Source organism: Lemur catta, chromosome 18 (genome assembly GCF_020740605.2).
Source record: "Lemur catta isolate mLemCat1 chromosome 18, mLemCat1.pri, whole genome shotgun sequence".
Lineage (NCBI taxonomy): Eukaryota > Metazoa > Chordata > Mammalia > Primates > Lemuridae > Lemur > Lemur catta.
Window position 1 is genome coordinate 32,428,407 of NC_059145.1, and position 23,002 is coordinate 32,451,408.

The 23,002-nt window shown below is 34.9% G+C and overlaps 1 protein-coding gene across 35 annotated transcripts in view; it reads right to left on the bottom strand.

Moving 5' to 3' along the window:
- Window positions 1-23,002, bottom strand: part of LOC123623575 (sarcolemma associated protein) — a 132,205-nt gene that overhangs the window by 15,660 nt on the left and 93,543 nt on the right. For 23 of the 35 annotated variants that reach the window (XM_045530820.1, XM_045530821.1, XM_045530809.1 and 20 more), the window contains 5 exons: window positions 10,463-10,522; window positions 5,658-5,738; window positions 5,319-5,378; window positions 2,239-2,361; window positions 1,041-1,115 (listed from right to left, as the gene is read on the bottom strand). In XM_045530820.1, coding sequence (XP_045386776.1) covers window positions 1,041-1,115; window positions 2,239-2,361; window positions 5,319-5,378; window positions 5,658-5,738; window positions 10,463-10,522 — 399 coding nt within the window. The remainder of the gene's footprint in view (window positions 1-1,040; window positions 1,116-2,238; window positions 2,362-5,318; window positions 5,379-5,657; window positions 5,739-10,462; window positions 10,523-23,002) is intronic. The other 12 variants (XM_045530830.1, XM_045530831.1, XM_045530825.1 and 9 more) reach the window with 1 other exon arrangement.

Below are 23,002 nucleotides of genomic sequence, written 5' to 3' on the forward strand. Positions count from 1 at the left end.
GTCACAGAACCTTTAGGGTAAATTGCCCATATACAGTACAAGATGGAAATACAGATTCAAGTCATATTTATATAAACTAATAGATAATGGCATTAAACTACAATAACAGTTTAAAGAGTTTTCAATTTAAAAACACATATGATCTATACCAGAAATTCTAATTTGACCATAATACAATACTAAATTTTTAATAATTCAAATGTCCCACTCACAAAATAAGAAAAGAAGTCCCCAAAGATTAGTTTTTCTCTGGAATATTTTTGGATAAATACCATACGCCTTACACAATGACTTCCTTTCTCTTCTGAACTGTAATTACATGTCTATTTATAATTCCTTCCCACCTTACCTCTAAATAACATTGGTTCTTTCTTTGACAATGAAGGCAAATTAATTTTGCTTTAGGAATTTTATAATGGCATGGGAAAGAAAGACCTCTTCTGGAGTATCTCACAAATATAGCTTCACAGTACCAGGAGCTCCAGCTTGAAGTAAACACTTGACAGGCAAAGGTTTTTCTGGTCATTTCTGTAATGACCTTGCAATAGCCCAGACCCCCCCCCAAAAAAAAAAAAATAGCAAAATGGTGGATATGAAAAGCAGCTCTCACCAATGAAGGTGATACAGAGACCATTATTCTATATCATGTGGTATATAATTTTTATTGTAGTGCAAGTGTGTTTTGAGCATTAGCTATCAGCAAGCCAAAAGTGCTGAGCACAAAGCAGCTCAAATAAATTTCTTATCCAAAGGCCCTTTCTGTAGTAACTCACAAGCTAACCCAGAGAGCGATTATCAAATCCAAATCTTCAACCCTGCTCTTTATTTACACTATAAGTATCTAATACTGGAGTATTGGAGAATCTTCCCTTTTATCTTCTTAAGAAAATAAAGTTCCACCAAAAACCCAGTTATAATGTGAGGTTCTAGGAAGAACTAAAGCCATGAAAAATGGGGACCCTCTGCATTTTTACTTTCCATTCTTTTTGGATCATTAAAAACAAACAATAACAATCTCAAACAGCCTTGGTTCTCCATACCTTGAAGAACCTGTATTTGTTTAGTGGATTCCTCAACTTGATTTCGATAGGCTTTTCTTTCTTCTTCCAAAAGAGCTAAAAGTGAAAACACAGTATATCTATTAATATTTTGTGAGTTAATGAAAGTATTCAGAATTGAGCAGCTAGAAATTTCTCAGAAGTTCTCTCCTAAAGCTTATTGAAAGAAACAAAAGTTAGGCAATAAGTATCATCAGTATGAGTAGTTAGTTTAAAGATTTTAGTAACACAGAACAGTAGCAAGTAATGAATCTATTCAATTGAGTAGTGGAGTTTTCTGGTCCTTGTATTGCTAAGATAATATATGCTATTCTTCACATAAGAAGTATTCTTGATAATTGCTAATCAGCATTTTGGGCTTAAATTTTTAAAAACAGACTTAAAATCCTAATGTTTACTGTTAAGCACACAGTAAGCACTGAACTAAATAATTGCTGACTGCTTACTAAAAATTTTCTCATTGTAATTAAATATATTAGCCTGGACTCTCCAAAAAGTTCAAATTAAATGAACACCAATTCTAATTTCTTCAAGAAGCAGGAAAGGAAAGAAGTAGTAACAAGAAGTTCCCAGTCCCCTCCTGGGATGGGAATCTTCCTTCTGGTCAGGAAGGCCATCTTAGAGAACATGAGACTATTCACTTTCTCCTCATTTTAAGACTCTCTAAAATGCTAACTGACTGAAATCGGGTTAGTTACTGTGAATGATACAGAAATGTAAGCTCTAAAGAACAGCACAGACTCTACGGGCTTAGGACACTACAGATAAGTGAGCTACTAGAAAAGAAAGTACGCAGGACATTAGAAGATTCTATACCATAATCTTGCCTGGTTCCTCTCATTTGCTGATGAATATACTATAAAATCACAGGAAACTTAGAAATTTATGTTTTTACTTTTTCTTGTACTTCATATGTAATTAACTACTAAGATCTTTCATTGGTAGAGATCCTACTTGATCTTCACATCAATAATGGGAAAGTAGACTAACCGTATCTCTCTTTATTTTACTGCTCTAAAACATAAGTTAAGAGAAGTCAAGTGAATGTCCTAAGATCACATATCTAATAAATTTGTGGATCTGGAACATTATGCCTCTGGTCTCCAAGTTTGGGGTCATCTAATTATATCATGCTGCTTCCACACATTCCCCTAAGGAATCAAAGTAATCTCGATCTCACCTTGAAGTTCAAAACATTTTTGTTTACTTGCTCTAGCTAGCTCCTGGGCTTCGACCAATTCCTTGCGGAGATGCTGAATTTCTTGTTTTGCCTCAATTTCTGACTGTGCACCCTGCAAGTCATCTGACAAAAACATTTTTATTTTAAAAGCAAGAGTTAGTATCACACCATAATCTCTATAATCAACTGGCAAAATTGCATTCATGTTTAGATACGCAGTTAAACAACATAGAACACATGAGTTAAATAAAACTTAGATGCAAATTATAATAAGTATTTTAGTCATTTTACCCTCGAGAAAGAATACAAAGACAGTTAAATATTAACACATATATTAGTAATTCATGGTAATGGCACTTAAAAATATACATTTACATATATTAAATTATATATTTTACTCATGGAGAGATTATGTAAGCAAAATTTCACTTGGAACTTAACTGGAAACACAAATACAAAAAGGTTTTAGCATGATTACCCCCATTGTAGTATACAAAATAAAAACTAGGCTGAAAGCTCTGTTGTACCCACTTTGTCATCACCATTTTCCCAACACCACACATATAACAAATAAATATTTGCTGAATTTTTAAATGATGTAACTTAAGTGGTTTCATTGAAATTAACTAAATCAAACATTACATCTCAAATTATGTCTCCCCCCCACCTCCTTCCTCTCCAGTCACTCTGTTCATCATTGTATTAAAACTTTCTGCTACTGAACATTGCCTGAAATAAACATATCATGTAAGCCATATTCTTCCAGTGCATTTTTTTTTTTTTTTAAGAGGCAGTCTTGTTCTGTCACCCAGACTGGAATGCAGTGGCACGATCATAGCTCAGTGCAATCTCAAACTCCTGGGCTCAAGTAATCCTCCCACCTCAGCTTCCTGAGCAGGTGGGACTACAGGCACCTGCCACCACACCCAGCTATTTTTTAAATTTTTTATAGAGATGAGGTCTTGCTATGTTTCCCAGACTGGTCTTGAACTCCTGGCCTCAAGCAATCCTCCCATCTCAGCTTCCCAAAGTGCTAGGATTACAGATGTGAGCCACTGCACCTGGCCTGGGTCTGCTTCTATCAATCACCATCATCAACATTAGTTGTCTTCACTATGGTAACTAACATGTTACGTTCCCAACACCATGGTAAGTGGTTCACACGCATTGTTTCATTTAATCTTCGTAATAATCTTATGAAGTTTGTTTCCCCCAATCTAATAAATGAAAAAAACCCGAAGCACAGAGGGACATATTGCAAATAAATGGCAAAGTTGAGACTGAACCCAGAGTTCTTTGACTCTTAGCTTCATGGCTAAAATATGTTACTTTCCTAATGCTCTTTAAGGCAAGAAGTCTGTTATTAATTCATTCATTAAATATCTGAGTTTTAATGAAGACCTGGCACTGTGGTAGGCAATGGGATAAAAATCATATCTAAAATAGACTGACATGGTGGCCCATGCTTGAAGTTCCAGTTACTTGGGATGCTGAGGCAGGAGGATTGCTTGAGCACAGGAATTTGAGGTGCAGTCAGCTATGATGATGCCACTGCACTCCAGCCAGGGTGACAGAGCAAGACTTTGTCTCAAAAAAATAAAATAGACTGACAAATAAAATCACAATAGCATTAATAGCTAATAAAATTAACACAATCATAAATGCTACTTATAAATCAATTTGACCTTGGCTGTTGAAAAGATTTCTGTACAAAAGACTGTAAGAAGGGTTACTTTTGTATGAGGGGTGTTCATTACTCATTCACTTCCCTTCTTGTTTCTCCATGTTCCTATAAAGGCCCACAGGTTCAGACACTTTTTTCAGTATCAGTAACAACATTTCATACAATAATGGTATTGTATTTCTGATAAGATGACATTTCTGGATATTATTATGACATAAAGCATGCCTTATCAACATCAAAGGTCACCTAAGAAGAATACAGATCAGTAATAGTGCTGGAAACTATGCTCATACTTAAGGACAAATTGGCAATTGGCTGCTCAGACCAACAATCCTCAGGAATTCTCCTGGTTGTGGAAGTCAATCAAAGGTGGTTCAAAGAGCCATGTAATGATCTTCAGTGTCCACAGGGAAGAAAAGAGAAGGCCAAGATGTGTAGACTAAAGGACTCTAAGAGAATCTAGGTAATCTCCCCACATCCCCATCACTGTATATTTAGGCCAGCAGCAGGGTCATGCCGTTTAAGGCCTTCTTCCTTACATAATCTGAATGTTCAGAGTCTGGACTGGAAGATCCCTTAATAGTCCACCCACAACAACACTTCTACAAGGAGAAACTTCTATAGACTGTTACTGTTGCTCTGATCCCAGAGAGCCGCTTGGCATTAGTACACTATTACCAACATGTTTAACTCACTGGGCTGAAGTGATAGTATATGTCAACTTTTCTTGTGTACAATAAGGCAATATAAAGAAATTAAGTGCTCACAATCACAGATTTATCAATAAACCATTCAAAGGCACTTTATTTTAAAAACACTTTTATAAATGCTGATTTATCTCCTACCCACTCCATAAATATCAAGAAATAAATGTACTTCCTATTTAGAGGTGAGACAAGTAAGAGTTCATTACATGCATCACTTATCTTAGCCCTAGCTAAAATTTCCTAGTCCAAAATATCTAGAAGAGTATCTTAAGAACTTGGGGATATTCATTGGAGGATAAGGAAAATCAGAAAATGAGGAAATTTACAACTGCTACATATGATAACAGAGCAAATAGGTGATTCTTTCAAGAAAGTTAAGATTTTTACCTGATTTTAATTATGTTAGAAGTGCTAATGAGTTCCTGTCAGAGACACAAGGGTAAACAAAAAATACAGCTACATTTCACATTCTACCACTTACCACTTTGCCCTGCATAATCTTGATTGATCCAAATTATTCTACAATTTAAACACTTTTGTTTGAAGCATTGGGCACCAATACCACTTACAGAGCCTATTTTAATCTCTGAACTAAAACTTAAAACTACACAGAATACATGAAACAGATTTTGTGGTAAAGGGTGATCTGATGCTCTGATTTAAAATGTCATAAAAACATATTAAAATACCTTTTAATAGGGACACTTTAGCAAGAGGTTCATTTAGGTCTTGGTCATCCATTTGGGCGTCTACAGAGAGAGAGAGAAAAGAAGATAATTACAGATAGTACTCAGATCTATCAGTAAGCTATTATTATCAAAAATAAGTAATTGGAATTTATACAGCTATTATATTTGGAGAGTTGAAAGCAGTTTTAACAAAATATCTAAGATTCAAAGGAGTGACTTGATAAATGGAAGCACTGCTTTTTCCCCAAGCATAAACTTTGAAATCTCTACCCCATTAACCTATATACCTAAAACTGCCAATAACATCTGCAGATTTGCAAACATTAGGTTAAAACTCACCTGTAGTGTCGTCACTGCTTTTTTCCTTGCTCGGACTCAGAGTATCTGATAAATCAGATTCCTTTGCTCTTGCCTGATTTTCTACCAAGAAAAAAATAAAAGTAAAATCTCATTACAATTAAATATCGTATGTCAATAAAACTGCTTCAGGTTATGAATGCTCAAAATCTATTGATATGCAAAGGACTTTTAAAACTAACTGAAGTCACTGAATTTCTTACTTCTTCACTACCCTTGTCCAAAATGGAATGGGGTTATTACACGTAGCTCATTAAATTATAATGTGGGCTGTGTCTGCTGTGCAGAGGGCTGGGGCTTTTGTTCAAGGCTATTCACTTGCCAACTGGAAACAAAAATGAAGCAAGCTTTGCTAAAGTATTCAGAGAACTGCAACAAATATAATAAAATTCCCAGGACAATGCGAACATTGTACAAAGACGATGAAAAGAAAAGGCTCTATTACATAAAAACACAAGCTAAAAGGCTGCCTTAGTAATATTTATACTCATATAATAAAACTCTTTTAAAAAAATCACAGTTTGTTATAAAAGTGTCATTTAAAATAAGAAAATAATTTCTAAAGATAATATAGTCATACCTAAATCACATCGAGAAAAAACTTTTTTTTAAAAGCTTTGAAATTATTCGCAAGAGGTCTTCTGCCTGGTCCAATGTAGACATCTTAAGCCTACTTTTCAACTAATTGACCTCAAAAATCCTAATTATGAGCCCAACAGTTCATTAAAGATGACTGGTGATTAATTAGGTCCCAGATCCTCATCTGTAAGGGCATTCTTTAGGATAGCATTTACATAGAAGGTCATTTCTTTGAACCACAATCGTATAGCATTTCCCCATTCTCTGTAGGGCCTCAGCCAAGATTTACATGGCAGAATTTAGCCATAATTTGGTCCCTGCATCAATTCCCACAGGAGCTCTGGTTCAGTCATATCAGCTTCTTAACAGGGCTTGGGCATGCCAATTCATTATGGCCTGTAATTAAGAAGTTGATATTTCACTAACCTCAACATCCATTGGCTCTACTTGGCCTATTCATTCTGTAAGATACAGTTTAAGCCTCATCACCTCTAAGGAAGTATTCATTTCTCCAGCATGCTGCTCCTTTTTATTACATCTTCTCTCTCTTTTTTAAAAAAATTAATCATGCTCTAATATATATATATATTTATATATATATATTATTTCTGTGAGATTATAAATTCACTAAGCATATAATTATCTTTTGTAATGTTATGCATTTGTGTCAAAATTTTAAATGTGCATACTCACTTCTAGTACTTTTCCTAACGAAATAAGAGACTATTTATGGTATATATAAGGTGCACACTGCAGTACTATTCATTATGGGAAAATGAGGTACATATCATTAAATGGAAAATATTCCTGATATACTTACTACTAAGTAAAAATTAATTCTGTTAAAGTGCAATATGTATAATATGACCCCAAGCAGATTAAAAACAGCATACATTTAGCTATGAATTTTTAATTGCATGTATTTATTCAAGATCTGGAAGGATCTACAACAGTGATATCAACAGTTATTTTTGGAGGTGGGAACATGGTAGACATTTACTTTCAAACTTCACATAGTCATACATATTGTTTGAAAAATTTGTAGTGAATGTATATTGCTTTATAATCAACTAAATTAAGATATATTTTCCATTTTGAAAGAAATTAGAAACATCTTAAACATCAAAATATTTAATACAATATTAAAATATAACCTGTTAAAGCTATTCCATATAAGAACATCCCTAGAATTTGTGGCTTAACTTGTGAAATGAGTGATGAATTGCAAGAAGTCTTTTGCTGCTTTTCTCACTGCCATATGTAGTCAAAGGCCAACTGCTAAGAGACAGGGAGCTTAGATTAGAAGTGAAGTCACTAACCATGGAGGCCCAGGGGAATCTAATCTGTGACCTCTGCTGTTCATAATGTGCTAGCATCAGACATTTCTGAATCTTCTAGTTTTGATCACAAAGTTATAAACACAAATACAACAGGCTAATATATCTAATTTCTATATATGGATAGAAATGAAACCACTCTAGAAGAACAAAAAGGAAAAAACAGGAAAATGACTCTATACTGATTTTAATATTTTTGGAAATTTTATGATCAAGATATTAAAGTAAAGAAAGAGTGTATTTTCAAAAGTGTTCTTCTAGCTTAGAAGGAACTTTTATTCTATATTTAGAGTATTAGCCAGGAAGGTAAAATTGCCTTACAGGTAGGGCCAAATTTTCTATTAAGATATCACTAGAATGTAAGCTTCATAAGAGCTGGGATTTTTCTATGTTTCATTAACTGACTGCTATATTCCCTGTGCATAGGACAGTGACTAGGATATAGTAGGTGCTAAAAAAAAAAAGGTTGATTAAAGGTACACATCTACTTTGAATAAGAAGGCACGTTTTTAGCACATCAAGTCTTGATCCATCATTGTTGTATCCTACAGTTAGTATATGGAAGCAAGAATGAAACACAGGACCCAATAAATAAATGGTAGAGTATTCCACTTCTTTCCAAAACACCTATTCTTCACTTATGAAGCACCTCCTAACTCTCCAGTATTAGAAAGCTATTACTGATTTTCTCTGCAGCACTTAATCATTAAGATACATATCAACAGTAATATAGAAGGAAATGGAAGAATAACTACGAACATCAATATTCAAATTGTTCCCAAATCGGGAAGCCTGTAACACAAGGTGACTATTTCATTGCATCTTTGAGTATACGTAACTATGGATGGACAAAACAAATTTACCAGCCATAGACCATTTCCTATACCATTGGAACCATTACTTGGAAAGAAAGCAAGATTAAGGATCAGGACAGGGAAAAATTAACATTTGTTGGACATGAGAATAGTGCCTTCTACTTTATAAGCAGTTATTTCATTAAATTCCCAAAACAACTGTACAAGTTAGATCTTGGCTATTTCATTTTACAAATGAGGAAAATGAGGTTTAAACAATAAAAGGAAGTTGCCTGCTGGCATATGGCTAGTTAGTGGCAGAATTATCTACTCATATTCTTTCCACTTCTACCCCCAAAGCTACTGTAGAGATGTAATGACTGCAAATTGAGTTAGAGCTTAAAGTATATACAACTTATTTTGAATTAGGTGAAACCTCTAGAGGGAATATTAAGACTGGTAACAGCTGTAACTGTTCTAACAACTGGTATTTTCAATTCAAAAAATAAAATTCCACCAAAAACATCACCAATGAAAGCATTAAAAAAAAAGACACTTAGACAAATCCAAAAGAAAATACTTTATAGCCAGATTTAAAACATTTGAAATGTAACTTATTTCAGCCATCTAGTTTGTTATAAGGATTTGCATATTTCCAAATGTTAACTATGAAAAGTGCTAGTACAATGCTGACTGATAGAAATATCCCTGGATATATAAAACTTATATTTGTATTATCATTCTTAAAAGATGTGTTCTATTCACTTGCACAAACTTATTTGCCATAATTGATTTAATAATTGATTTAATAAATGCCTTTACTATTGGACACTTAGGCTTTCCTCTTATTGCTTTTAAAACAACACTGAAACAAACACCCTTGGTACACTTGTCCAATTTGTTCCTTAAGATAAAAACCCAGAAGTAGAATTGCTGGATCAAAAAGCATGTTCTTTAAAACTGTCAATATGTATTTTATAGCTAGGTTTTAAAAGGAAACCAGTAATATTGCCCAAAACTTTTCCGATAATGATACATAATTTCAAGCAAATATTTTAATTCAGAATGCATTAAATAGAAGCACTAAGATAGCAAGATACTTTTCTTTAAAGAAGCATTAACTTCCCCCCCAACAAGGCTCTACTTCTACTTCTAGTGCTAGCTATTCAACCAACTAATCTGATAGGTATTTAGGTGGTGAAGTAGAAGCTATTTTAAAGTCTGTTCTCATCTCACTTTAATAAGATGAAATGAATTGCCATATGTACTAAAAATAGTTCACTGTTCTGAGACTCAATGCTCGTTTGCCAGAACAATATTAGTGATGCATATTCTATGCATTTTTTCCCCAAATATGGCATCTGCTGTGCACAAAATTCAGAAGGGAAGCCACCAAATATTTGGAATAACACTATCCTTTTAAATATTTTAAAAAGCCAAATGAATCCAGTTCCTTTAACAAAACAGAATTAAGTATCTCACACTTTTAACACTTGTTTTAATTGAACAAAAGGACTGTGAATCTAGTTTTAAATTTTATACTGGTATAGTCTGACGAAAGTTCTATTATAATAATGAACACATCTTACCAAATTTTTTTGTCTAATATCCCTATGCATAAAAGTGACTGGACAGTATGATGCTTTAAAACTCACTTTTCCCTAAGTCTGACAATTGCAACAAAAAGAATTAACACAATAAACTTCTTTGGGCAATTACTGGACTATTCATTATAAAATAAAAGAAGATTCCACATTCACAAAAGCCATTACTTTTGTTGAAATTAAACTGAGATGCCAAAAAGGAATTTTAAAGGTACAGTAATCCTCCAAATAAAACTGTAGGTATTCTTCACTTAGGTTGTATCAGAAAAGATTTACATAGTGTTTGATTAAAACTTTGAGATCAAAGCTGAAAATACAACTGGAAGTCAAACAGAGAGATCGCAACAAAATTTTAATACCTAAAGAACTCTATACCAAACATTACATTTCAAATATTATACCCTTGGAAGTCTACACTAACCTTCATTATCCAAAAGAGCTGTCAAAAATCATAGAAAAACCAAAAAACAAACCTTTTGAAAGCTTTGTTTCTTCTACCACTTTGGTTAGATGCCCCTCGACGATCAGCTTCTCTGCCAAGGAAAATAAACGTTACTATCCAAGCCCAAACTGAGCAGCATTTCCCTGAGCTGGGCAGTGTAACACATTCCATGACCAAATTTAAAGATGATAACATTACTCCTATGACCAAGCTTGAACAAAAACTTGAACCTGGAAGGGGAACTAAGAGAACTCAAACTACGATAGAGCAATCAGGTTAATGCAGAAAACTGGAGATAGGGAGACAATTTGCCTTGTAATTTCACTAGATTTCAACTTATTTAAAAAGTCTAGACCTTTTTATAAAGGACTCAGAGGAAATAAACAAAGTAAACCTTTTTAAATCAAGTTGAAATAAAGGAATTCTGAAAAGGTATTTTATTCAAATAAAGAAGTAATAAAAATTATGTTATACCGATAGTTTATATAATCAGCAGAGATGCCTAGGTAACATATTTCAGTAAAATGAATCATTTTAGAAGAACCATTGAAAGAAATTTTTAAAAATTGCTTTGCTTTGTTTTATGAGGTATCCTCTGTATATGTATAATGTTACTTCTTATTTTGGGGGGGGGCAGAGGAGAGGGGAACAGGGTTGCCCACGCTAGAGTGCAGTGGAATTATCATAGCTCACTGTAACCTCAAACTGGGTTCAAGCCACCCTCCTGCCTCAGCCTCTGGAGTAGCTGGGACCACAGACAGGTGCCACCACGACCAGCTAATTTTTTCTATTTTTTGTAAAGATGGGGTCTCACTATGTAGCTCAGGCTGGTCTTGAACTCCTGGCTTCAAGCGATCCTCCTGCCTCAGCCTCCCAAAATGATAGGATTACAGGTGTGAGCCACCTTGCTTGACCATGATACTTCTTTATAATTTATTTAAAGTCATATTTTCATATTCTCCATTTCGCTGAGGATAATATATCTATTCTGTATCCCCTTATTTAATCCTGTATGTCAGTTGGTCTCTTTCAATTTATTCTTTTACAGTATGTGAAATAAATTTTTCTATTCTTTTACTCTTCAAGCAACTGCAACATGGTCTATACCAACCACTCGACCACTGAAACTGCCCCACGATCATTATAATCTCTTGTCTGCCAAAGCCATGGCTCCTTTTCATAATTTTCATTTCTCCTGATTTTATTTCTTTAGGCTTTTCACAGTATGTGGCACTTTGTCCTTACCTTCTTAAAAACGAAAATCAAAGTACAGTTTTAGATCATTTCAAAAGGCATTAGTCCCGCAAGATGTATAACATAAGCTGTCCTACCCCTCCTGTCCTACTCCACTTCGTTCCTGAAATTCACTTCCTACAAGCACCAATGCTTAGCCATTTCTTCTGTTATTTACATTTATATTTCTAAATAATATATTGATTTATTTTTCCATTTCAGACATTATTTATTGAATCTCTTATACAGAACTAGGCTCTCACAGTCTATCACCCTAAGAGTTACATTTTATCAATTTATAAAAAGTATTTATATTGACTAATTTATTTTATATTATTAGTCATAAAATATGCTATAATTATATTTTTCTTCTTATACATTTAGCATGCCTGGAATCTATAATGTCTCATGCTTTATTTTACTAATTTTTTATATATCTATCTCAAACACAACTCAAGTTCTCATAGAACCATACAACTCTCAATATTGTCAAATACAGCAGGTAATCTTTTCACGTTATATATCCCTATCCTCCCTTCCCCCAGTCCTTTAACATTCCTGTTCCAGTCTGGGCTATATCCTGGGCAAAGTCCCCTGCCCCTTCTAAATCTTCCTCTTCCTGTTTTATTCTCTTGTTTTAACATAATACATCCTCTGATAATTTCCTGATAGGGATAAACAGAAGGTAAATGCTTTGACTTTGTTTCTCTGAAAAGGTTAGTATTCTACCTTCACATTTGACTGATGGTTTGATTAGATACTCAATTCTACAGGAAATAATTTTCCTTCAGAATTTAGAAAGCATTGTCCCACCGTCTTCTAACTTCCAACTAGAAGGTGAGTCTAAGGACAGTTTGACTCCTATTCCTCGGTATGCATGATAGAGACTTCTTGTGCTCAGCAATGCCTGGTCTTTCTGTCTTTTCTGGGCACTTGGGAGGACTGCGTATCTCAACTCCCTAGCACTGAGGCAGATCCACAGGATTGATGCTAGCCAGGATCAAACCATTTAAGAAAGTAGGAGTTTTCTATAACTCTCTCATACCCCACTATAGGAACTCTAGAACCTGGGTGTTGAGATGGCAACATTGTAAGATGATAGACTCCATCAACCTAGATCCCTGAGTGACAATGTGGAACAGAGTATACTCCCACACCATGGACATGAGTGAGAAACAAATATTTGTTGAATTAAGCCATTGAGATTTCACGGTTTATTTATTGCTATATTATAATTTAGCTTATTATGACTAATATAGTATGAAGTGCTTTGTTTATCCCTGGAAATTTCCAGAATTTTTGCTTTATCGCTGGTGTTCTTAAATTTCATGTTCCTCAGTGTGTGGCCTCTTTTTTCCCTATTTTTTTCTTAATTGAGGTGAAATTCACATGACATAAAAAAACCATTTTAAAGTGAACAATTCAGTGGCATTCAGTACATTCACAATGTTATACACTATCACTTCTATGTAGTTCCAAAACAGTTTCATTACCCAAAAGGAAATCCCACACTCATGAAGCAGTTAAGAAGTTCCCGGTCCCTAACAGTTACCCATCTGCTTGCTATCTCTATGGATTTACCTATTCTGGATATTTCATATAAACTAATAATAAAATGTGTTACTTTTTGTATCTGGCTCAGTGTGTAGTCTTTTAAAATATATTGTGCTAAGCATTTAGTGCATCTTCTCAGTTAACAAGCTCATATCTTTCCATTCTGGGGAATTATTTTGTATTCTATTTAATTGATAAATTCTTCTCTTTTATTCCTCCTCCCTTCCTCTTCTCCCACTCTCCCTTTCTTCTCCCTCTGGAACTCATTAATCAGATGTTAGATCTCCAAGATTAATGTCCTAATTTTCTTAAATTTTCTCTCTTTTTTTTAAAGAAAAAATTTCTTGGCCAGGTGCGGTGGCTCACACCTGTAATCCTAGCACTCTGGGAGGCCGAGGCAGGTGGATCGCTCGAGGTCAGGAATTCAAGACCAGCCTGAGCAAGAGCAAGACCCCGTCTCTACTAAAAATAGAAAGAAATTATATGGCCAACTAAAATATATATAGAAAAAATTAGCCAGGCATGGTGGCCCATGCCTGTAGTCCCAGATACTTGGGAGGCTGAGGCAGTAGGATCGCTTAAGCCCAGGAGTTTGAGGTTGCCTTTCTGTTATATTATCTGGAATATTTCCTATACTTTCTCTTCTAATCCATCTATTGACATTTTTTTTTTCTTTTGAGACACAGTCTTACTCTGTTGCCCAGGCTAGAGTGCCGTGGCGTCAGCCTAGCTCACAGCAACCTCAAACTCCTGGCTCAAGCAATCCTTCTGCCTCAGCCTCCCGAGTAGCTGGGATTACAGGCATGCGCCACCATGCCCGGCTAATTTTTTCTACATATTTTTAGTTGTTCAGCTAATTTCTTTCTATTTTTAGTAGCAACGGGGTCTCACTGTTTCTCAGGCTGGTCTCGAACTCCTGAGCTCAAACGATCCTCCCGCCTCGGCCTCCCAGAGTGTTAGGATCACAGGTGTGAGCCACCACGCCCGGCCCATCTACTGATTTTTTAAAAAAATCAGGTATGATGTTTTCAGTTTTCAATATTTCTATTTGTACTCTGCTGCTTTTAAAAAATACCAATTTCATGTGTTTCATCCAAAAAACATCTTATCTTTCTGAAGAAATTAATTATACTTTAAAAAAAAATTTTTTTTTAAGAGACAGGGTTCACTATATTACGCAGGCTGGTCTCAAATTTCTGAGCTCAACCAATCCTCCCACCTAAGCCTCCCAAAATGCTGGGATTATTATAGGCATGAGCCACCATGCCCAGCCTAATTATACTTTTAAAAAAATTTTTCCTCTGTTTCTTAGATTTTTCCTGTTTCTTCCCTAGTCACATTTTGTTTGTTTTTTGTTTGTTGTGATCTGTCTTTCTCAAGAGAGAAGTTCCTCCAAAGTCTGGCGATGTTGGCTGTCTCTTCATATTCAAGGGTGAGGCAAGAAAAAGCTGACAAAGTTTTATACGCAGGTGTAGAGCTTCTTACCTGCTGGGCCACACAGGGGCAGTTTGTTGGGAGACCTTTAAATGTCAGTATTAGTAAATGTCTTCTCTTTGTCTGACCAGTTTCTTCATAGTAGAATCCTCTAACTGCCTTTCTAGGGTGTGTAAACCTGGTGACCAGCATTCTGGTTTGGTATACTGACTTTCATTTAATTTTCTCCCACATTTTCTTTTCAGTAAGATGCTTATACCCAACCTCAGACATGTCTGAAGTACCCCAGTTTCAGCCTCCAGAGAATAAACTCTCAGGTTTTTTTGTACAAGGAAAGAGACACTTGTCTTTCTGCATGGAAAGGGGGAAGAAAAATGAGGTTCAAACTATTCCTTATATAAACTTTCAATCCTGCTTTCAGTACCACCACACATACCTGCCCTGCCTAAGAGGTACTAAGTGCCTCTGATACCTGAGCCACAGTTTTAACTTGCTTTTGGGGGGCTTCCTTCACCCCCTTGCATGCCTTTAGAAAAGAGAAAACAGAAACTCAAATCTCTTACCACTCAATTTTCTATTTTACATCTTCCAAAATTTTGTTGACATCTATTATTTGCTAATCTTCTCTCCCATTCTCTTTGTCCTTGTGACCTTAATGCCTTTCATTAGTTAGTTTTTAAGATTTCTGTCAAGAACAAAAATTCTTTTTTAACAGCTTTAACTACCTTGAATAATTTCTAAGTGTTGATGCCAAGTCTAGTGATCTCTTTTAGGCCCCAGAACCCTATTGTCCAACTATTTCCCAAACGTCTTCACCTGGATAGCCAACAGGGACTTAATCTCACCATGTCTAAAACTGAATTTCTCTTCTCCTTCTTTCTCTTACGTATATTTGGGGTCTCTCCTCTCTAAGCTTCCATAGCCCTTCAGTCATATCTCTACAAAGGTCTACTGCAATTATTATTATGTCTACCTTTTCCAATATAATATGAACTCCTTGGGGGATATACTCATTCCTTCAAATATTTACTTTGCACTAGGCACAGTGCTAGGAACTCCCTATGGGTTACCAGGATAAATGAGAAACATCTAGGAGTTTAGGGTCGAACGACAGTAGGGAGGTATCTTATTAATAACTTAATTCTCAACATGATTCTGACACATAATAGGTATTCACAAATGCCTGTTATATGAATGTAGCAAATGCAAATAATAAAATAGTATAAAAATAGACTTTGAAAGCCATGCTAGTCTTTCTCCAGTATATTGAAGATCTAAGTGCCAACCTGTTTTAAAAATTATAAGCATACATCAGAAGACTGTAATTTATTGCTCAAAACTCTCACCCTTAGAACAATATCGGAAGTGCCTACCATGACCTACAAAGTCCATATGAATCTATCCCAGGGGTCAGTCAGCTACAGCCCCACGGGGCCAAATCCAACCTGCTGCCTGTTTAGTAAAAATTTTATGGGAACAAAAAATAAAGCCAGGTCTATGCATACAGATTGTCCGTGGCTGTTTTTCCCTACAATGGCAGAGTTTAGTTGTAACACAAACCTTACAGTCTGCAAAATCTAAAATATTTATGACCTGGCCTTTTATTTTAAAAAAAAGTGTTTGAGTTGTTCTAAAACTCCAATCTCAGTCTTGAGTTTTCACATGGTTTTCATCTTGCAAACTTTTCCCAGATACATGCATAACTCACTCAGCTTAGTCCCATCTCTGTGCAGCCACACGCTACCTTTGTCATTCCCTTTCCCCTTATATTCTTTTATTTTTCTTCAGTGGACTTATCACTGAAGATATTATTAGTTTATCAGTTTTTGTCTCCTCAGGAGAATGTAAACTCCATGAAGGCAAAGCTTTCTTTGTCTTGTTCACTTATATAACCTCAAAGCTAAAATAATGCCTGGTACATGCACAGAACAGGCTTAATTAGTATTTATTGAATGAATGAATGGAGCATCTATTTGTAAAGGGATCAAACTTAGAAAAACTATTTGAATGTTTCCTCATCCTAAAAAACTGAGGATTAAATAAGTTAATATACATAAAAGGTTCTGAACAGTACTGGTATGTAAATGCTAAATAATAATTAGCTACTATTATCATCACTATTGAAATTATTTAAGGTTATATTATCAAATCTGGTGAATCACTAGTAGCCTGTAACTAAAGGATTAAGAGAAAATATCATTAAAAAAATAAAGCCCCTAACTATTGAGTCTCAGACTTGGTGTGGAGACCTCAATGCTTTGGGAGTACTAAAAGTCACTAGTGTAACACATGCAATCAAAAGAGGGGAGATCTGAGATCTCTGTCTTTGACTCTACCCTCCTCAGAGACTCAAAAAGAGAACTTTCACGTAATGATAACTGTAAGTATTGAAAGAGCTATCTACCATGGCACAACTGAAAGACAGAGGGCTTTCTTTTCTAAAACTCTCTTTTTTGAGGGATACTCTGGAGAGATTATTATTCATTTTCACATATTTTTAAACTGTATTTATTATGAAAACTTAACACACAAAAAGGAGGATAAAACACAAAGGTAGAGGTTAATAAATTTTTACAAAGCAAATGTCTGTGTGACCACAGCTCAAGTCAAAAAACAAAACCTTCCACCAACCCCAAAGCCCTATACATTCTCTGCCCTAAACATTCTCTTTTCCAATCAAACCCCTCCTTCCCCCATAATGGTCATTACTATCCTGACTTCCATGGTATTTAATTTCTTATATTTCTTTCTAGGCAAGCAACCTAAATATGCATGACTAAATATAATAATTTTAGTGCTTTCAAACTTTATATAAATGGAATACTATATTGATTTGACTACTGAAAGTCATTTGGGTTGTTTCCAGTTTTAAGTTATTGTGAATAATGCTATTATAAATATTCTTAATTGGTACCTGACATATCAATATATGTGCAGGCATATCTGTAGGGAACCTACCAAGGAATAGAAATCGCAGCTTAATAAGTTTGACAACATTTAAGAACCATCATCTATGCATTTAGTTTAGTCAGAAAACATACAATAAATGGAGATGCAAAAACTATCAAATCTTGCTAAAGACTGAACAGAAGAGAACCAAATTTATTTCTTGGTTGACAGAAATAAATTATGTATTAACTATATTACTATGTGGCACAAAATCAAAAAGAAGCACAATGCAAACAATATATTCAAACAAAGTTCAAAAGGAGCACAGGTGTGCCAAGACTGGATTGAGTTCTTAAAGCTAAAGAGCCTTTTTCTTACCTGACAGCTACTATTAATTGAAATACTAAAGCAGAAGATAAACTCAAATATCATGGACTATCTGATACTGATATGCCTAGGTATCTTAAACTGACTGAAAGAGAGTAGTAGATAAAATATAAAAGAATTAGACAATCGGTTGCTGTTACTGCCAACCTGGAAAATATTTCTAAATCTCAAAATTGGGTTTCAGTAAAAAAGTGATATGACTAGGACATCAAAATAATGTGTTTGAGAACAAACTTTTCAAATGGCATGCCTATCGGTAATCATGCAAAGCTTCTAATACCTCTCCAACCCCCCACCTCCCAATGTGTTTTCTACCTACTAATTAATGTATATTTCTGTGTGCCAGACATTACTTAGAGTACTTAATAAATACGATCTCAATTGATTTTCATGATAATCCTATGAGGTAGGTACTTTCATCTTCTTTTATAAATGAAGGTTTAAAGAGGTTAATTTGCCTAGAATCACACTGCCAGTAAGAGACTGAGTCATGATTCACATCAAGATCCCTCTGATTCAATTCTAAACATCATAAATGGAAATGAGCTAGTCACCTAAAAGGCCATTAAAGGCAAATATGGCAAAGAAACAGATTAGAATTAATATCAACACACAAAGTAAAAAAATTAAAATCAGCATTCAACCTCAAGCCAGCAATGTATTTCCCTTCAGAAAGCAGCGGTTAAAGTAGAAAGAGAGATTTAGAACCTCATAGGACAGACTCTGGCAACTTTAATAATACAGACTTTCATAAGATTATTTGTTTCTGCAGCAAAGGAGCCTTTGAATAAAAACAGCTCCAGAAGCTATTTGCCCTAAAACTTAAGAAGGAAGAACAGAGAGAGGGGAAAAGGATTTAGAATTTAAGGACAGACTGAAAATGAAATGAAAGGGACCAATTTCAAGAATATAGAAACAGATCTTTTTTTATTAAAAAAGGAACAGTCTACATACCAAAACACTGTTGCCATGAATTTAAGACTATCACCTGTACAGTTACACTGGGTGAAAATGTGGTAGAAAAGTTAGAAAGCTGACTGACTGGGGAAATGATCAGTACAACCAACCAACCCTCCAATATATCCTAGATTGGATAAACTATTCTAAGAAAAGAAATTAACAAATTAGCAAGATCTAGCTTACACTGAGAGTTTTCCTATAACAAGGATATAACCTACTATGAGCAGGGAACCACAAAAAGTGTTGTCTATTTTTTGCCATAAATAAACTGCTTTGGCTTACAGGGAAAAAAAAAAAAGAAAGAAAGAAAATCTAAAAATCTGTTTCAAGTAGAATAATGTAATCAGAGTAATACTGAGATTGTTCAGAGAGGCTAACCTCATAGAGTGATGAAAAGTAAACATTCATTCATACCAGCAACACCAATTCGATGCATAATTCCAAATATGGCAATGGCAATTTCTATGTGAGAGCAAAGCCCTGACAGAAAGGAGGGAATGAGAGAAACATACACAGATAATAACTGTAATCTCAAAATGCAGCTGAGGGGTAGGGAGAGGATTTTTTCAAAGTCAAGGAAAAAAACACAGTAAGACATGAAATACTGAGATAATTAAACTAATAATAATAACAAAAACAGTTGAATCCCATAATAAACATCAGTTAAGAACACAAAGACATAAGGTTCACTTTAGGGCACTTGTTAACTCCATTATCTAGAGCAGCATACCCCAACCTTTTTGGCACCAGGGACAGTTTCGGTTTCATGGAAGATAATTTTTCTACAGACTTGGGCACGGTGGTAGGGGGGAGGCAGAAATCAGGCACGGGGAGCAGCTGGAAATATGCTTGCTCACTGGCTGCTCACCTCTTGCTGTACAGCCAGCAGGTAAATAAAGGTATTTGTTTTGTAAAATTTGGATTCAGTCAAAAGGCTGCCTTCAAAAGTCCAGAAGGCCACATGTGTCCCCAAGGCCACAGGTTCCCCATCCCTGGAACCAAACTCATCCTGAATCCCTGAAGAGGAAAATCCCTGAAGCTTTTTTAGCAAGTTTTACTGAAGTTACTTGCCAATTCTAGATTGCATATGGTGAAGCTCTTTTTAAACAGAATATTTACTTTACAGTTCTGAAATTATACAAAACGTTATATTTAAATCTGTTCAAAGTCCCATCTTTTTGCCTGGGATTAAAAGCTTTTCTCTGAAAAGAGAATTTTTTTAAAAAGTACAGCTTGTTTTACCACAAAAAGAAAACAAATTAAAATATGTTCCAACTCGTTTCTTTTCCACAAAATCACCTTGCAATTGGAGAGAGCTGTAAAAGGCTATAAAAGGTTTACGGAAATGTTACTTATGGTCAAATTGATTAAGATTAATCAATTTGTTTTAAAGCTTTGTTTATAAGGTTATAAACCTTTATTTGTAAGGTTTTACTAAAATTAGCTTTACTGTTAATACACTAACGCAAAGGCAAAATTTGGTTTTCTATTTTAAGCAAGATTTTTACATAATGTTAATACAGAGAATAAAAGATTTTTGTTCGCCTTTTGAACTGCAAAAAAAAAGAGGAGAGAGGGAGAAAGAGATTGATTCAGTTTGCCTATTTATTAGTTTGTTTTTCAGTTTGTCTTTATTAGGTCTCATGATTGGGAAACTGAGTCTCCTCTCTATTAAAGCTTTTATCTTTTAAAATTTTTGAATTACCACTTTGGCTAAATGAATGACTATTATTTTATAGTAGCCTGTGATCCTGTTTATGACAACAAATGTTTTAAACTTTTGATACTTGACAAACTATTCAAAATCAAAATTCTAAATTCATTATTTTTGACCTCAAACTATCATTTAATACTAGACCCACTGAAAGTCCAACAGAGACATATTAGGCTTACTTGGCATAGTAAAACCATAAAGGAAGCACTGTCAAATATGAAATGGTGTCTATCTTTCTTTGGGTTACATTTGTATAAACATGTTATTAATATGTGTTCCAAAGTTGTATGACATTCCTAAAATTCTGATATGTCTTGGTGTATGTTATCAATAATTATGATTATTATGTTAAATTGTTGTGTGCCAAAGAAATCACCAAATTTGTCAATTGTCTCTTTAACCATGGCTATTTTAAGACCTTTTGTCATACACAATTATTATTTTACTTTGATTCTTCTCAAAATGCAGGGTTTTTAAAAATTTTTTATTGATACAAAAATGCAGTTTTTTAAATGGCTATAATCCAAAAGTTGCTTCTTCAAGGAAAGTCATGGAAAGGACTGACAAGTACTCTTGAATATAGGTTTCTAATAACTTAGATCATACAATTTGGACTGAATCCTGGATTCTTTCCTGGCTATAAGTCTCCAAATAATGTTTTCAAATTCTTCTTCCATTTTTCTAACTTGGACTCAATGAAATTGCCACCACCTTTTTCCTGAGGCCCTACAAGCATGCCTTGTGACACAAACTCCAGAATAAACTGTTCCAAATATTAACCTTTGCTTTTCTTCTGTTTAAAAGCTACTTCCACTTTAACTAAAGGTGCTTTGAGTTGACACTTCAGCTGGATGGCCTCCAGACTCTAAAGAAATTGGTTTAATGAAAAAGTCAGTACATTCATGAAGACTGCTAACCCAATCTCAAACAGAACAAAAATTAATTACATGGGACTAAACTATGTAATTAGTTTTAAATTATGTAATAATTTATTTTTATGACTTTTTGTTTAAACATTGCTGATTCTTTTTTGTTTTGCTTTCCAGTGGTGGGTCCAGAGTAGGGGGAGGAGGGGGAGGGGAGGGGGGAAGGGGAGAGAGGGAGAGAGGGGGTGAGGGGGAGAGATACACAGTGCTTCACAAGTAGCAAAATGCTGTTTATTTTGAGCATCTGGGTGCAGATAGGTGGAGGTGAAAAAGTGTCCACCCCCAGGGAGGGAAAAGCCTTGGGTTTCTCTCCGAGGAGTGAGTAAACACCTGCAGAGATAGGGGAGGAGGTAGCTTCAGTCCTTATCAGGGGGGATAGGAATGGCCTTGTTGCAGCTGTCTGTGGTAGAAGTTAGACTTATGACCTTGGACTCTCCAGATTCCTGCAGCTTTTATTTCACAGGCTTTATGATATTTTTTGGGTTCCCACCTGGAACAAACCTAATATCCAGGACTCAAGAAAACTTTTTCTACTTCTGTTTAGCTATTTATAGCTTACAACAAATTGGTAATGTATATTTTTGTGAGCAATCTAAAGCATTTTTCTTCTTGATTTCTCTAGAATTTGAAAACTATTGGTAAGTATTCTTATTTTATGGCAATATAGTTATTTGCATAAGTTCAGTAAGAATCTGTTTTCTTTTATAACAGGACAGAATTAGAGACGCTGGTTATTTTACCAGGCTTTGACTGGAACGGCATATTTTCAGATATGCCCAGATTGCTTTGAGGAATTAGGTTGACTTTATAAGGCCAGTAAAAAGCTCTTTGGAAAAATTGGCCTGGTACCTCCTCTACGGTATTTCTAGATCTGTGGTAAAGTAAACAATGTTACTTTCTGACAAATCCAGGAACCCCAAGTTATGTTGGGACCTCAAGAAAAGAAGGATTTACCCAATTCATATAGGTATCTTTAGGCGCAGTTAAAGCCTTAGCTTGGCTTTGAGAGGCTTTTAAGTCTAACCTGAGATTCCTTATGAAAAAGTTCCAGCAAAACCAATCAAAGAAAAAGCCTATATAGCCGATAACTATTCTTGCTGTACTTTATGGAAATAATCAGGCCAAGTATAATGAGACTAAAATTTATTTTACAAATGAATTGGTCCTACCATGATTTGTCTGATAAAAATGGGAAACTAGAAAGAGAAAATTATGTTTCAAAAAAATAGTAAGTCCATTAGATTCTAGCCTTCTCCATTGTTTCTGGAGTTTTATTATTTGGCTCCAATTTTTGACATCAGTCCTTCTTGATTTAATTTTTTTCCTCTCTGAGGGACATGATCTAAAAATGAGACTTCCTAGCAGCGGGAGGTTAGATAAAAAATACAGCCACTCATGTCCTCTACAATGCTTTCTCCTGAATGATTTTAAAGAACTGGGGGTTGGCTCACACCTGTAATCTCAGCACTCTGGG